General features: G+C 44.6%; 1 protein-coding gene across 1 annotated transcript; it reads left to right on the plus strand.

The window, feature by feature from the left end:
- Positions 1–2,638: 2,638 nt before the first annotated feature.
- LOC148377778 (uncharacterized) lies at positions 2,639–16,748 on the plus strand. Its single transcript, XM_088368136.1, has 10 exons — positions 2,639–2,743; positions 2,921–2,967; positions 3,091–3,168; positions 4,733–4,903; positions 5,027–5,104; positions 6,669–6,839; positions 6,963–7,040; positions 8,883–8,971; positions 16,413–16,442; positions 16,633–16,748. Exons 3-10 carry the CDS (start codon positions 3,166–3,168, stop codon positions 16,658–16,660), a joined length of 648 nt encoding a protein of 215 aa, XP_088224262.1. The 5' UTR covers positions 2,639–2,743; positions 2,921–2,967; positions 3,091–3,165; the 3' UTR covers positions 16,661–16,748.
- The last annotated feature ends 561 nt before the right edge of the window (positions 16,749–17,309 follow it).

Raw genomic sequence — 17,309 nt, forward strand, 5'->3', positions numbered from 1 at the left:
AGGAGCAGGTGGTCGTGATTCACGCCAGGACCCTTCTCACCCTAGCCGAGAAGGTAACGCGCACGTCCACGCACGCTCTCGCATTCTGCTTATGTGACAGCAGCCTTTCCTCAGTGGTTAGAATACATCAAAGTGACCAAGTCAGCACTTCAACAGAAGATGTTGGACATTGAAAGTGAGAAGGTAGACAGACACGCGACATCAGCCAAGGGGAACTCCGGCAATGTGCCCCAACAATTCTGACCTTGAGCTGTGCTAGGATATGTTCTGCAAGCAGAAGGGCTACCTGGATGAAGAGTTGGACTTCAGGAAGTGTTCCATGGACCAGGCTCATAAGGTAAGCCGCCCTCAAATCTCCCGCCGGACCACTGATGGACGAGGATTGCGGCCCAGAGGATCCTGGAGCTGGAGGCCATGTTGTACGAGGCGCTACCGCAGCGGGACTGCCCCGCCACGGACGGCGAAAAAGCCAGCCACGCTGGCGTGAATGACGTGCTGACGGCGGATCAGAGAGAAGAGCTTAGGAGCGCCGTGGACCAATGGAAGCGAGCCCTGATGTGCGAGTTGAGGGAGCGCGACGCTTGCATCCTCCAAGAGAGAATGGATCTGCTGCACAGCGCGCAACAGGTAAGGGCCCAAAGCCAGCCCGGCACTTACTTGCACGCTTACTGGCTTTTGAATGCCACTTTCCATTTGTCCGTCCTAGAGGAACAAAGAGCTGAAAGAATTCATCGAAGCTCAGAAGAGACAAATCAAACAATTGGAGGAGAAGTTTCTGTTTCTCTTTCTATTCTTCTCCTTGGCCTTCATTCTGTGGCCCTAACACCAGCTGGTGAGTGAGCTCCAGCGGCACCGCACTCGACACCTCCGATACACTGCCAGCCGGTCTCAGACGTTGGCAGACGCTCCGATGCCAACGTATACCCCCCGCCACGGTGACAGAGGCACCGCGTCACACCGGCGCTCATCCAATCAGAAGGCAGGAAAAGCAAATTCACATGCAGGGCACTTTTGAACCAGAAGAGAGCGCCACAAAAAACGGTTGTTGCCCCAAACGCGCACTAAAAAGGGTCAGAATAACAAGAGTCCCACTGGCCAGCCGGGGCCACCCGTCCAGCTGTTTCTTCAGGGGGGAAAAAAATTGGAGTCACCGGTGAGTACATTTTGCATTTAGCTCTGCTTTTCTGCTTCTGTCTTCAAGTGTGTGGCATCCTGCGATCAAAGAGTCAGCCAACCCCAAAGCGGTTGACCTCAACGTCCCACCACCATGCCTACCAGAGCAGGTGACGTGATGCTTTGGACATCCTTCCGTCTCAGATGCCCAAAAGTACTCTTTGCCACATCTGCGGCAATACGGTGTCTTTTCAAAGGTGCAAATAAGTGTGTGTGTGTGGGGGGGGGGGGGGGGGGTTGTGCGTGTTGGCTTCACTTGAGTTCAATTTGGTATTTTGGTCAAAAGCGCATGTGGTGAAATTCCACAAAGTAGGATGGGCAAACACATTTCTTTAAACTATGAGTGTCAATTGGGCTCTCGAAATGGCAGGGAAAAGATGCACAGCAAAACGAAAATACGTAGATGAACACAGGACGTTTTAATCAGAGTGGGAAAGTTTCTATTTTTTGTTGAACGTGATGGCAAACCATTCTGCCTGATATGTCAGACCTCAGCGCATTTCAAAGATTCAAATCTTCAGCGCCATGCACTTCAGCTCACTCCATGCTAACATTGATCAGGCGTCGAACCCGCATCATCATGCTTAAGAGGTGGCCATGCTAACCAGTGCGCCATTATGTCAACGCATAATAACTAAGTCTACTGGTCAAAACAGCGGTTACTATATGACGTCGCTACGTCGTGGTCACGTGACGCAGACAAGACGTCAATGGACGTGGGCAGAGTTAACTTGTTTAAAAGGGAGTAGGCAGAAGAAATATTTAATTTATTTAAATCTATTTTGAGTGCACACCATTATGCCAATGCATAACAACTGTAAATCTACTAAACAAAACAGCGGTTGCTATATGACATCTGCCACGTCGTGGTCACGTGACATACGTGACGTCGATGGGCGTAACTTTCGCCGGAATTCAAATCCGCGGGGAGAGTTAACTTGTTTAAAAGAGAGTGGGCAGAAGAAATATTTAATTTATTTAAATCTATTTTGAGTGCACACCATTATGCCAATGCATAACAACTGTAAATCTACTAAACAAAACAGCGGTTGCTATATGACATCTGCCACGTCGTGGTCACGTGACATACGTGACGTCGATGGGCGTAACTTTCGCCGGAATTCAAATCCGCGGGGAGAGTTAACTTGTTTAAAAGAGAGTGGGCAGAAGAATTATTTAATTTATTTAAATCTATTTGGTGTGTGCGCCATTATGTCAATGCATAACAACTGTAAGTCTACTAAACAAAACAGCGGTTGCTATTTGACGTCTGCCACGTCGTGGTCACGTGACGCGGACGTGACGTCGACGCCTACTTTACATCCCACCGATCACAGGACTCCTCGGCTGCATAACCGTGCCCCCTTCCCAACCAATCGGATTTGCTATACGCGAAAACGACGCCAATGGAAAGAGCTTCCGCCCAAATTTAAATCCGTGGGCGTGGCTCGCAGCAGGAAGTAGGAAAATGGCGGCGATGTTGACAAAGACACAGCGGATGGTAACATACGACTAACAAGAGAAATATTTTTATTTTCTGCTTGCAACTGGACCGTCCAGAGCGTACACGGTAAGTACAACTCATCGTTTTTAAAAAGAAGTACTTTTGTTGCCCTGAAAAGCGAGTGAGCGTGGCGTTTGTGGGGGACGTCGAATTTCGACGATTCTTTCTGGTCAACGGTTGTAAATGATTGTGTTGATTAAAAAAGAAAACTTGATGTAACTCTACTTTTAACTGCCGTTTCAGATAGATTTGGAATTGCATCACATCCAATTTTGCCTAGAGCGTACACGGTAAGTAACACTCGTTGTGTTTAAGGAGATTTACGTTTGTAATAGCAGAAGTGTAGCCGCGTTGCGTTGTACGTGTGAATGTTGGTCCGGGCGAAATGTTAATGTTTAATTTCATTCCTTTAGGTTCCACGGTGTTTGTTGGCTGCAAGTTTTCCACTGCAAGAAGAGGCTCATATCATTGACCAGGAGCGAGCTACAATGGTGAGTAGCCATAACATTTATGTTAAACACTTCCTATTTCATGTTTAACAGTACTTGATTTAACAAATAACCATAAATAAATACAGTGTGGGCACTGAAGTTAACATATGTGATTATACTGCCTAATCTGTCACCGAGTAGATTGTTGCAAAGTAATATAAGATCCAAAGTTGTAATTCAGAATAGTTTTCAAAAGAAGGCCATTAGAATTATATACAAGTCTGATTACCCCGAACAAGCTATTAATTAAATCACAAATTCTTCAATTCAAAGATTTGGTAGATTATCAGACAAATAATGTCTAACAGTAATTGATTTAACACATCACGATAAGTAGATTGAGTGTGGGCACTCTCAAGTTAACCTATGTGATTATACTGCCTAATCTGTTACAGAGTATGTTGTTGCCAAGTAATGTAGAATAGATCCAAAGTAGTAATCCAGAATAGTTTTGAAGAGGCCATTAGAATGATAAACAAATCTGATTACCTTGAACATAATAACAAGCTAAGTGTTTAATATGTCCTATGAAGTCAAAATTGGGCACCATCATGTGGTGAAATTTGGAATTGCATCACATCCAATTTTGCCTGGGAACAAACAGATTACATAAATCTTAGTTTTGAATAAGCCACTCCTTCTCAAACAAGTAAACTCTGCCCATTTTGCGCAGTAGATGTTCTGTTAATATCTAGTATTTATACAAAGTCATAATTTAAATTGCTTTCAACCTTCATTCATCGGTTCAACCAACATTACTCGCTCTTCTTACCAACTTGTATTGATTTAACTAAGCGTTTAATACTTCCTATCAGGTCTCAAATCGAGATTTGGCAAAATACAATTTCAGCAAATCCAATTTTGCCAGGGAACAAAAATAGATTAAATAAACTAAATAAGTCCTCTTCCCATTAAATAAATCAGAAAAGTCTGTCTTGTAACCAGTCCTCTTCAAACAAGTAAAGTCTGCCCATTTTGTGCCGTAGATTTTGTATCTATGCCTAGTATTTAAACAAAATCATAATTTAAACGACTTCTTTCCTTCATTCACTTTGGAAATTTGGAATTGCAGCAAATCGAATTTTGGCAGGGAACAAAAATAGATCAATTAAACTAAATAAGTCTTCTTCCCATTAAATAAATTAAAAAAGTCTGTCTTGTAACCAGTCCTTTTCAAACAAGTAAAGTCTGCCCATTTTGTGCCGTCGATTTTGTGTTAATGCCTAGTATTTATACAAAATCATAATTTAAAGGACTTCATTCCTTCATTCACTTTGGAAATTTGGAATTGCAGCACATCAAATTTTGCCTGGGAAGAAAAGTAGATTAAATAAATTTAATAAGTCTTACTACTTCCCATTAAATAAATTAAATACGTCTTACTTGTTCCCACTCCTTTTCAAAACAGTAGTTTAAAACGAGGGCCCTTCACTCAATCTTTAACCTCAACCCCGCACGTTGTGTTGTATCTGTGAATGTTGGTTGTGGCCAAATGATAGTTTTCTTTCATTCGTTTAGGTTCCAAGAAAACTTGATGTAACTCTACTTTTAACTGCCGTTTCAGATAAGCGGGTATTACGTCGCAGTCAAATGCCGCGGATATGACGTAATTGCCCGAACCTCCGCCAAAATTCAAATCTGTTGGCGCGATGGCCGTGAGCCACTGAGCAGCGACGATTATCAACAGAAATATCTTTATTTTCTGCTTGCAACTGGACCGTCTAGAGCGTACACGGTAAGTAACACTCATTGTGTTTAAGGAGATTTACGTTTGTAATAGCAGAAGTGTAGCCGCGTTGCGTTGTACGTGTGAAAATTGGTCGAGGCGAAATGTTAATGTTTAATTTCATTCCTTTAGGTTCCACGGTGTTTGTTGGCTGCAAGTTTTCCACTGCAAGAAGAGGCTCGTATCATTGACCAGGAGCGAGCTACAATGGTGAGTAGCCATAACATTTATGTTAAACACTTCCTATTTCATGTCTAACAGTACTTGATTTAACAAATAACCATAAATAAATACAGTGTGGGCACTGAAGTTAACATATGTGATTATACTGCCTAATCTGTCACGGAGTAGATTGTTGCAAAGTAATATAAGATCCAAAGTTGTAATTCAGAATAGTTTTCAAAAGAAGGCCATTAGAATTATATACAAGTCTGATTACCCTGAACAAGCTATTAATTAAATCACAAATTCTTCAATTCAAAGATTTGGTAGATTATCAGACAAATAATGTCTAACAGTAATTGATTTAACACATCACGATAAGTAGATTGAGTGTGGGCACTCTCAAGTTAACATATGTGATTATACTGCCTAATCTGTTACAGAGTATGTTGTTGCCAAGTAATGTAGAATAGATCCAAAGTAGTAATCCAGAATAGTTTTGAAGAGGCCATTAGAATGATAAACAAATCTGATTACCTTGAACATAATAACAAGCTAAGTGTTTAATATGTCCTATGAAGTCAAAATTGGGCACCATCATGTGGTGAAATTTGGAATTGCATCACATCCAATTTTGCCTGGGAACAAACAGATTACATAAATCTTAGTTTTGAATAAGCCACTCCTTCTCAAACAAGTAAACTCTGCCCATTTTGCGCAGTAGATGTTCTGTTAATATCTAGTATTTATACAAAGTCATAATTTAAATTGCTTTCAACCTTCATTCATCAGTTCAACCAACATTACTCGCTCTTATTACCAACTTGTATTGATTTAACTAAGCGTTTAATACTTCCTATCAGGTCTCAAATCGAGATTTGGCAAAATACAATTTCAGCAAATCCAATTTTGCCAGGGAACAAAAATAGATTAAATAAACTAAATAAGTCCTCTTCCCATTAAATAAATCAGAAAAGTCTGTCTTGTAACCAGTCCTCTTCAAACAAGTAAAGTCTGCCCATTTTGTGCCGTAGATTTTGTGTCTATGCCTAGTATTTAAACAAAATCATAATTTAAACGACTTCTTTCCTTCATTCACTTTGGAAATTTGGAATTGCAGCAAATCGAATTTTGGCAGGGAACAAAAATAGATCAATTAAACTAAATAAGTCTTCTTCCCATTAAATAAATTAAAAAAGTCTGTCTTGTAACCAGTCCTTTTCAAACAAGTAAAGTCTGCCCATTTTGTGCCGTCGATTTTGTGTTAATGCCTAGTATTTATACAAAATCATAATTTAAAGGACTTCATTCCTTCATTCACTTTGGAAATTTGGAATTGCAGCACATCAAATTTTGCCTGGGAAGAAAAGTAGATTAAATAAATTTAATAAGTCTTACTACTTCCCATTAAATAAATTAAATACGTCTTACTTGTTCCCACTCCTTTTCAAAACAGTAGTTTAAAACGAGGGCCCTTCACTCAATCTTTAACCCCAACCCCGCACGTTGTGTTGTATCTGTGAATGTTGGTTGTGGCCAAATGATAGTTTTCTTTCATTCGTTTAGGTTCCAAGAAAACTTGATGTAACTCTACTTTTAACTGCCGTTTCAGATAAGCGGGTATTACGTCGCAGTCATGTGCCGTGGATATGACGTAATTGCCCGAACCTCCGCCAAAATTCAAATCTGTTGGCGCGATGGCCGTGAGCCACTGAGCAGCGACGATTATCAACAGAAATATCTTTATTTTCTGCTTGCAACTGGACCGTCTAGAGCGTACACGGTAAGTAACACTCATTGTGTTTAAGGAGATTTACGTTTGTAATAGCAGAAGTGTAGCCGCGTTGAGTTGTACGTGTGAAAATTGGTCGAGGCGAAATGTTAATGTTTAATTTCATTCCTTTAGGTTCCACGGTGTTTGTTGGCTGCAAGTTTTCCACTGCAAGAAGAGGCTCGTATCATTGACCAGGAGCGAGCTACAATGGTGAGTAGCCATAACATTTATGTTAAACACTTCCTATTTCATGTCTAACAGTACTTGATTTAACAAATAACCATAAATAAATACAGTGTGGGCACTGAAGTTAACATATGTGATTATACTGCCTAATCTGTCACGGAGTAGATTGTTGCAAAGTAATATAAGATCCAAAGTTGTAATTCAGAATAGTTTTCAAAAGAAGGCCATTAGAATTATATACAAGTCTGATTACCCTTAACATAACAACAAGCTATTAATTAAATCACAAATTCTTCAATTCAAAGATTTGGTAGATTATCAGACAAATAATGTCTAACAGTAATTGATTTAACACATCACGATAAGTAGATTGAGTGTGGGCACTCTCAAGTTAACAGATATGATTATACTGCCTAATCTGTTAGAGTATGTTGTTGCCAAGTAATGTAGAATAGATCCAAAGTAGTAATCCAGAATAGTTTTGAAGAGGCCATTAGAATAATAAACAAATCTGATTACCTTGAACATAATAACAAGCTAAGTGTTTAATATGTCCTATGAAGTCAAAATTGGGCACCATCATGTGGTGAAATTTGGAATTGCATCACATCCAATTTTGCCTGGGAACAAACAGATTAAATAAATCTTAGTTTTGAATAAGCCACTCCTTCTCAAACAAGTAAACTCTGCCCATTTCGCGCAGTAGATGTTCTGTTAATATCTAGTATTTATACAAAGTCATAATTTAAATTGCTTTCAACCTTCATTCATCGGTTCAACCAACATTACTCGCTCTTATTACCAACTTGTATTGATTTAACTAAGCGTTTAATACTTCCTATCAGGTCTCAAGGCAAGATTTGGCAAAATACAATTTCAGCAAATCCAATTTTGCCAGGGAACAAAAATAGATTAAATAAACTAAATAAGTCCTCTTCCCATTAAATAAATCAGAAAAGTCTGTCTTGTAACCAGTCCTCTTCAAACAAGTAAAGTCTGCCCATTTTGTGCCGTAGATTTTGTGTCTATGCCTAGTATTTAAACAAAATCATAATTTAAACGACTTCTTTCCTTCATTCACTTTGGAAATTTGGAATTGCAGCAAATCGAATTTTGCCAGGGAACAAAAATAGATCAATTAAACTAAATAAGTCTTCTTCCCATTAAATAAATTAAAAAAGTCTGTCTTGTAACCAGTCCTTTTCAAACAAGTAAAGTCTGCCCATTTTGTGCCGTCGATTTTGTGTTAATGCCTAGTATTTATACAAAATCATAATTTAAAGGACTTCATTCCTTCATTCACTTTGGAAATTTGGAATTGCAGCACATCAAATTTTGCCTGGGAAGAAAAGTAGATTAAATAAATTTAATAAGTCTTACTACTTCCCATTAAATAAATTAAATACGTCTTACTTGTTCCCACTCCTTTACAAAAAAGTAGTTTAAAACGAGGTCCCTTCACTCAACCTTTAACCCTATTTATTCACCTTCTAGGCTAAGTGTTAAAGGCTAAGTGTTAAAGGCTAAGTGTTAAAGGCTAAGTGTTAGAGGCTAAGTGCCAGAGGCTAGGCGCCAGAGGCGAGTTTTTGTGGGCTGAAGTTTTAGTGGGGTTAGTGTGAATACAATCCAAAAGAATACAACAGAATACAATACAATAGAATATAATACATAGATTAAATTCAATAGCTCTTACTACTTCCCATTAAATAAATTAAATACGTCTTACTTGTTCCCAATCCTTTTCAAAAAAGTAGTTTAAAACGAGGGCCCTTCACTCAACCTTTAACCTCAACCCCGCACGTCACATTGTGTTGTATCTGTGAATGTTGGTTGTGGCCAAATGATAGTTTTCTTTCATTCGTTTAGGTTCCACGGTGTTTGTTGGCTATGTTTTCCACTGTCAGAAGGATGAAAATACAAAGTACAACGCTTGGACGTGGGCGAAGACGTCACCGGTGAGTCCTTCCTTCCTATTTATTTACCTTCTAGATGCTAGAGGCTAAGTGTTAGAGGCTAAGTGTTAGAGGCTAAGTGTTAAACACAATACGAACAACACAACGATACTGCACTGAACAACACGATACCGCACTGAGAAACACGATACCGCACTGAACAACACGATACCGCACTGAACAACACCATGCCGCACTGAACACCATGCCACACTGAACAACACCATCCCGCACTGAACAACACCATGCCGCACTAAACAACACCATGCCGCACTGAACAACACCATGCCTCACTGAACGACACCATGCCGCACTGAAAGACACCATGCCGCACTGAACGACACCATGCCGCACTGAACGACACCATGCCGCACTGAAAGACACCATCCCGCACTGAACACCATGCCGCACTGAACAACACCATCCTGCACTGAACAACACCATCCCGCACTGAACAACACCATGCCGCACTGAACAACATTATGCCGCACTGAACATTATGCCGCACTGAACAACACCATGCCGCACTGAACAACACCATGCCGCACTGAACAACATTATGCCGCACTGAACAACACCATGCCGCACTGAACAACACCATGCCGCACTGAACAACACCATGCCGCACTGAACAACATTATGCCGCACTGAACAACACCATGCCGCACTGAACAACACCATCCTGCACTGAACAACACCATTCCGCATTGAACACCATGCCGCACTGAACAACACCATCCCGCACTGAACAACACCATCCCGCACTGAACAACACCATGCCGCACTGAACAACATTATGCCGCACTGAACAACATTATGCCGCACTGAACAACACCATGCCGCACTGAACAACACCATGCCGCACTGAACAACACCATGCCGCACTGAACAACATTATAACGCACTGAACAACACCATCCCGCACTGAACAACACCATGCCGCACTAAACAACATTATGCCGCACTGAACAACATTATGCCGAAATGAACAACACCATGCCGCACTGAACAACACCATGCCGCACTGAACAACACCATCCTGCACTGAACAACACCATCCCGCACTGAACAACACCATGCCGCACTGAACAACACCATGCCGCACTGAACAACACCATGCCGCAATGAACAACACCATCCCGCACTGAACAACATTATGCCGCACTGAACAACATTATGCCGCACTGAACAACATTATGCCGCACTGAACAACACCATGCCGCACTGAACAACACCATCCTGCACTGAACAACACCATCCCGCACTGAACAACACCATGCCGCACTGAACAACATTATGGCGCACTGAACAACATTATGCCGCACTGAACAACACCATGCCGCACTGAACAACACCATGCCGCACTGAACAACACCATGCCGCAATGAACAACACCATCCCGCACTGAACAACACCATGCCGCACTGAGCAACACCATGCCGCACTGAACAACACCATCCTGCACTGAACAACACCATGCCGCACTGAACAACACCATTCCGCACTGAACAACACCATGCCGCACTGAACAACATTACGCCGCACTGAACAACACCATGCCGCACTGAACAACACCATGCCGCACTGAACAACACCATGCTGCACTGAACAACATTATGCTGCACTGAACAACACGATCCTGCATTGAACAACACCATGCCGCACTGAACAACACCATCCTGCACTGAACAACACCATCCTGCACTGAACAACACCACCCCGCACTGAACAACACGATCCCGCATTGAACACCATCCCACACTGAACAACACCATGCCGCACTGAACAACACCATTCCGCACTGAACAACACCATGCCGCACTGAACAACACCATGCCGCACTGAACAACACCATGCCGCACTGAACAACACCATGCCGCACTGAACAACATTATGCCGCACTGAACAACACCATGCCGCACTGAACAACACCATCCCGCACTGAACAACACCATGCCGAATTGAACAACACCATGCCGCACTGAACAACACCATCCTGCACTGAACAACACCATCCCGCACTAAACAACACCATGCCGCACTGAACAACATTATGGCGCACTGGACAACATTATGCCGCACTGAACAACACCATGCCGCACTGAACAACACCATGCCGCACTGAACAACACCATGCCGCACTGAACAACACCATGCCGCACTGAACAACATTATGCCGCACTGAACAACACCATGCCGCACTGAACAACACCATGCCGCACTGAACAACACGATCCCGCATTGAACAACACCATCCTGCACTGAACAACACCATGCCACACTGAACAACACCATGCCGCACTGAACAACACCATTCCGCACTGAACAACACCATGCCGCACTGAACGACACCATCCTGCACTGAACAACACCATCCCGCACTGAACAACACCATGCCGCATTAAACAACACCATGCCGCACTGAACAACACCATCCTGCACTGAACAACACCATGCCGCACTGAACAACACCATGCCGCACTGAACAACACCATGCCGCACTGAACAACATTATGCCGCACTGAACAACATTATGCCGCACTAAACAACATTATGTCGCACTGAACAACACCATGCCGCACTGAACAACACCATGCTGCACTGAACAACATTATGCCGCACTGAACAACACGATCCCGCATTGAACAACACCATCCCGCAGTGAACAACACCATGCCGCATTGAACAACACCATGCCGCACTGAACAACACCATGCTGCACTGAACAACATTATGCTGCACTGAACAACACGATCCTGCATTGAACAACACCATGCCGCACTGAACAACACCATCCTGCACTGAACAACACCATCCTGCACTGAACAACACCACCCCGCACTGAACAACACGATCCCGCATTGAACACCATCCCGCACTGAACAACACCATGCCGCACTGAACAACACCATTCCGCACTGAACAACACCATGCCGCACTGAACAACACCATGCCGCACTGAACAACACCATGCCGCACTGAACAACACCATGCCGCACTGAACAACATTATGCCGCACTGAACAACACCATGCCGCACTGAACAACACCATCCCGCACTGAACAACACCATGCCGCATTGAACAACACCATGCCGCACTGAACAACACCATCCTGCACTGAACAACACCATCCCGCACTAAACAACACCATGCCGCACTGAACAACATTATGGCGCACTGGACAACATTATGCCGCACTGAACAACACCATGCCGCACTGAACAACACCATGCCGCACTGAACAACACCATGCCGCACTGAACAACACCATGCCGCACTGAACAACATTATGCCGCACTGAACAACACCATGCCGCACTGAACAACACCATGCCGCACTGAACAACACGATCCCGCATTGAACAACACCATCCTGCACTGAACAACACCATGCCGCACTGAACAACACCATGCCGCACTGAACAACACCATTCCGCACTGAACAACACCATGCCGCACTGAACGACACCATCCTGCACTGAACAACACCATCCCGCACTGAACAACACCATGCCGCATTAAACAACACCATGCCGCACTGAACAACACCATCCTGCACTGAACAACACCATGCCGCACTGAACAACACCATGCCGCACTGAACAACACCATGCCGCACTGAACAACATTATGCCGCACTGAACAACATTATGCCGCACTAAACAACATTATGTCGCACTGAACAACACCATGCCGCACTGAACAACACCATGCTGCACTGAACAACATTATGCCGCACTGAACAACACGATCCCGCATTGAACAACACCATCCCGCAGTGAACAACACCATGCCGCATTGAACAACACCATGCCGCACTGAACAACACCATGCTGCACTGAACAACATTATGCTGCACTGAACAACACGATCCTGCATTGAACAACACCATGCCGCACTGAACAACACCATCCTGCACTGAACAACACCATCCTGCACTGAACAACACCACCCCGCACTGAACAACACGATCCCGCATTGAACACCATCCGGCACTGAACAACACCATGCCGCACTGAACAACACCATTCCGCACTGAACAACACCATGCCGCACTGAACAACACCATGCCGCACTGAACAACACCATGCCGCACTGAACAACACCATGCCGAACTGAACAACATTATGCCGCACTGAACAACACCATGCCGCACTGAACAACACCATCCCGCACTGAACAACACCATGCCGCATTGAACAACACCATGCCGCACTGAACAACACCATCCTGCACTGAACAACACCATCCCGCACTAAACAACACCATGCCGCACTGAACAACATTATGGCGCACTGGACAACATTATGCCGCACTGAACAACACCATGCCGCACTGAACAACACCATGCCGCACTGAACAACACCATGCCGCACTGAACAACACCATGCCGCACTGAACAACATTATGCCGCACTGAACAACACCATGCCGCACTGAACAACACCATGCCGCACTGAACAACACGATCCCGCATTGAACAACACCATCCTGCACTGAACAACACCATGCCGCACTGAACAACACCATGCCGCACTGAACAACACCATTCCGCACTGAACAACACCATGCCGCACTGAACGACACCATCCTGCACTGAACAACACCATCCCGCACTGAACAACACCATGCCGCATTAAACAACACCATGCCGCACTGAACAACACCATCCTGCACTGAACAACACCATGCCGCACTGAACAACACCATGCCGCACTGAACAACACCATGCCGCACTGAACAACATTATGCCGCACTGAACAACATTATGCCGCACTAAACAACATTATGTCGCACTGAACAACACCATGCCGCACTGAACAACACCATGCTGCACTGAACAACATTATGCCGCACTGAACAACACGATCCCGCATTGAACAACACCATCCCGCAGTGAACAACACCATGCCGCATTGAACAACACCATGCCGCACTGAACAACACCATGCTGCACTGAACAACATTATGCTGCACTGAACAACACGATCCTGCATTGAACAACACCATGCCGCACTGAACAACACCATCCTGCACTGAACAACACCATGCCGCACTGAACAACACCATGCCGCACTGAACAACATTATGCCGCACTGAAAAACACCATGCCGCACTGAACAACACCATCCCGCACTGAACAACACCATGCCGCATTGAACAACACCATGCCGCACTGAACAACACCATGCTGCACTGAACAACATTATGCTGCACTGAACAACACGATCCTGCATTGAACAACACCATGCCGCACTGAACAACACCATCCTGCACTGAACAACACCATCCTGCACTGAACAACACCACCCCGCACTGAACAACACGATCCCGCATTGAACAACACCATCCCGCACTGAACAACACCATGCCGCACTGAACAACACCATTCCGCACTGAACAACACCATGCCGCACTGAACAACACCATGCCGCACTGAACAACACCATGCCGCACTGAACAACACCATGCCGCACTGAACAACATTATGCCGCACTGAACAACACCATGCCGCACTGAACAACACCATCCCGCACTGAACAACACCATGCCGCATTGAACAACACCATGCCGCACTGAACAACACCATCCTGCACTGAACAACACCATCCCGCACTAAACAACACCATGCCGCACTGAACAACATTATGGCGCACTGGACAACATTATGCCGCACTGGACAACACCATGCCGCACTGAACAACACCATGCCGCACTGAACAACACCATGCCGCACTGAACAACACCATGCCGCACTGAACAACATTATGCCGCACTGAACAACACCATGCCGCACTGAACAACACCATGCCGCACTGAACAACACGATCCCGCATTGAACAACACCATCCTGCACTGAACAACACCATGCCGCACTGAACAACACCATGCCGCACTGAACAACACCATTCCGCACTGAACAACACCATGCCGCACTGAACAACACCATCCTGCACTGAACAACACCATCCCGCACTGAACAACACCATGCCGCATTGAACAACACCATGCCGCACTGAACAACACCATCCTGCACTGAACAACACCATGCCGCACTGAACAACACCATGCCGCACTGAACAACACCATGCCGCACTGAACAACATTATGCCGCACTGAACAACATTATGCCGCACTAAACATTATTATGTCGCACTGAACAACACCATGCCGCACTGAACAACACCATGCTGCACTGAACAACATTATGCCGCACTGAACAACACGATCCCGCATTGAACAACACCATCCCGCAGTGAACAACACCATGCCGCATTGAACAACACCATGCCGCACTGAACAACACCATGCTGCACTGAACAACATTATGCTGCACTGAACAACACGATCCTGCATTGAACAACACCATGCCGCACTGAACAACACCATCCTGCACTGAACAACACCTTTCCACACTGAACAACACCATGCCGCACTGAACAACATTATGCCGCACTGAACAACACCATGCCGCACTGAACAACACCATGCCGCACTGAACAACACCATGCCGCACTGAACAACACCATGCCGCAATGAACAACACCATCCCGCACTGAACAACACCATGCCGCATTGAACAACACCATGCCGCACTGAACAACACCATCCCGCACTGAACAACACCACCCCGCACTGAACAACACGATCCCGCATTGAACAACACCATCCCGGACTGAACAACACCATGCCGCACTGAACAACACCATTCCGCACTGAACAACACCATGCCGCACTGAACAACACCATGCCGCACTGAACAACACCATGCCGCACTGAACAACACCATGCCGCACTGAACAACATTATGCCGCACTGAACAACACCATGCCGCACTGAACAACACCATCCCGCACTGAACAACACCATGCCGCATTGAACAACACCGTGCCGCACTGAACAACACCATCCCGCACTGAACAACACCATCCCGCACTGAACAACACCATGCCGCACTGAACAACATTATGGCGCACTGAACAACGCTATGCCGCACTGAACAACACCATGCCGCACTGAACAACACCATGCCGCACTGAACAACACCATGCCGCACTGAACAACATTATGCCGCACTGAACAACATTATGCCGCACTGAACAACACCATGCCGCACTGAACAACACCATGCCGCACTGAACAACACCATGCCGCACTGAACAACACGACGTCGCACTGAACAACACGACGCCGCACAGAACAACACGACGCCGCACAGAATAACACAATACCGCACAGAACAACACAATACCGCACAAACAGTTTTAGATAATATTACGTCGCAGTCATGTGACGCGGACATGACGTCAATAGGCGGAACTCACGGCAAAATTATAATCCGTGGGCGTGGCTTGCAACAGGAAGTAGGAAAGCGGCAGTTCTGGCAAACAAGACACAGCTGTTAGTAACACGATGACTAACAAGGCAAATATTTTTGTTTTCAGCTTGCAACTTGACCGTCTAGAGCGTACAAGGTAATTACAACTGTTTTTTTTTAGCCCTGAAAAGCGAGGGAGTGTGGCGTTTGGGAGGAATGTCGAACTCGGCGTCTGCTTCCAGCCACAGACGCCAAATTTCGACGATTATTTCGACTGGTCAACGGTTGTAAATTATTGCGTTGACTAAAAACTTTATTTAACTCTACTCTTAACTTTGCCGTTTCAGATATGCGGGTATTACACCGCGGAAATGACGTCAATAGGCTGAACTCTCGCCAAAATTCAAATCTGTGGGCGCAATGGCCTTGAGCGAGACACCGGATACAAACACGACGATTATCAACAGAAATATCTTTATTTTCCGCTTGCAAGTGGACCGTCTAGAGCGTACACGGTAAGTACAACTCATTGTGTTTAAAAAGATTTACGTTTGTGTAGTTTGCGTTGCGTTGTATCTGTGAATGTTGGTTGAGGCTAAATGTTAATGTTTAATTTCATTCCTTTAGGTTCCACGGTGTTTGTTGGCTGTATGTTTTCCACTGCAAGAAGAGGCTCGTATCATTGACCAGCAGGAGCTACAATGGTGAGTACCCCTTTCGTCTTCCATTTATGTTAAACACTTCCTATTTCATGTCTAACAGTACTCGATTTAACAAATAACCATAAATAAATACAGTGTGGGCAGTCACGTTAACATATGTGATTATCCTGCCTAATATGTTTATCACAAATATGTCACTAATCACTAATATGTTTATTTGTTTATCACAACACCTTTGGACCTTCAGCAATCGATTATTTACCTTCATCTACATAGAGACAGAACGATGGTGTCTTAAACATCTCATTCATTTCACCAAATAACTTCACGCAGGTGGATAACGGCCGTCTCGGTCACGCTAT

Source organism: Syngnathus floridae, unplaced genomic scaffold, assembly GCF_059516105.1.
Source record: "Syngnathus floridae isolate MCC-2025c unplaced genomic scaffold, RoL_Sflo_1.0 HiC_scaffold_91, whole genome shotgun sequence".
NCBI classification, from domain to species: Eukaryota; Metazoa; Chordata; class Actinopteri; order Syngnathiformes; family Syngnathidae; genus Syngnathus; species Syngnathus floridae.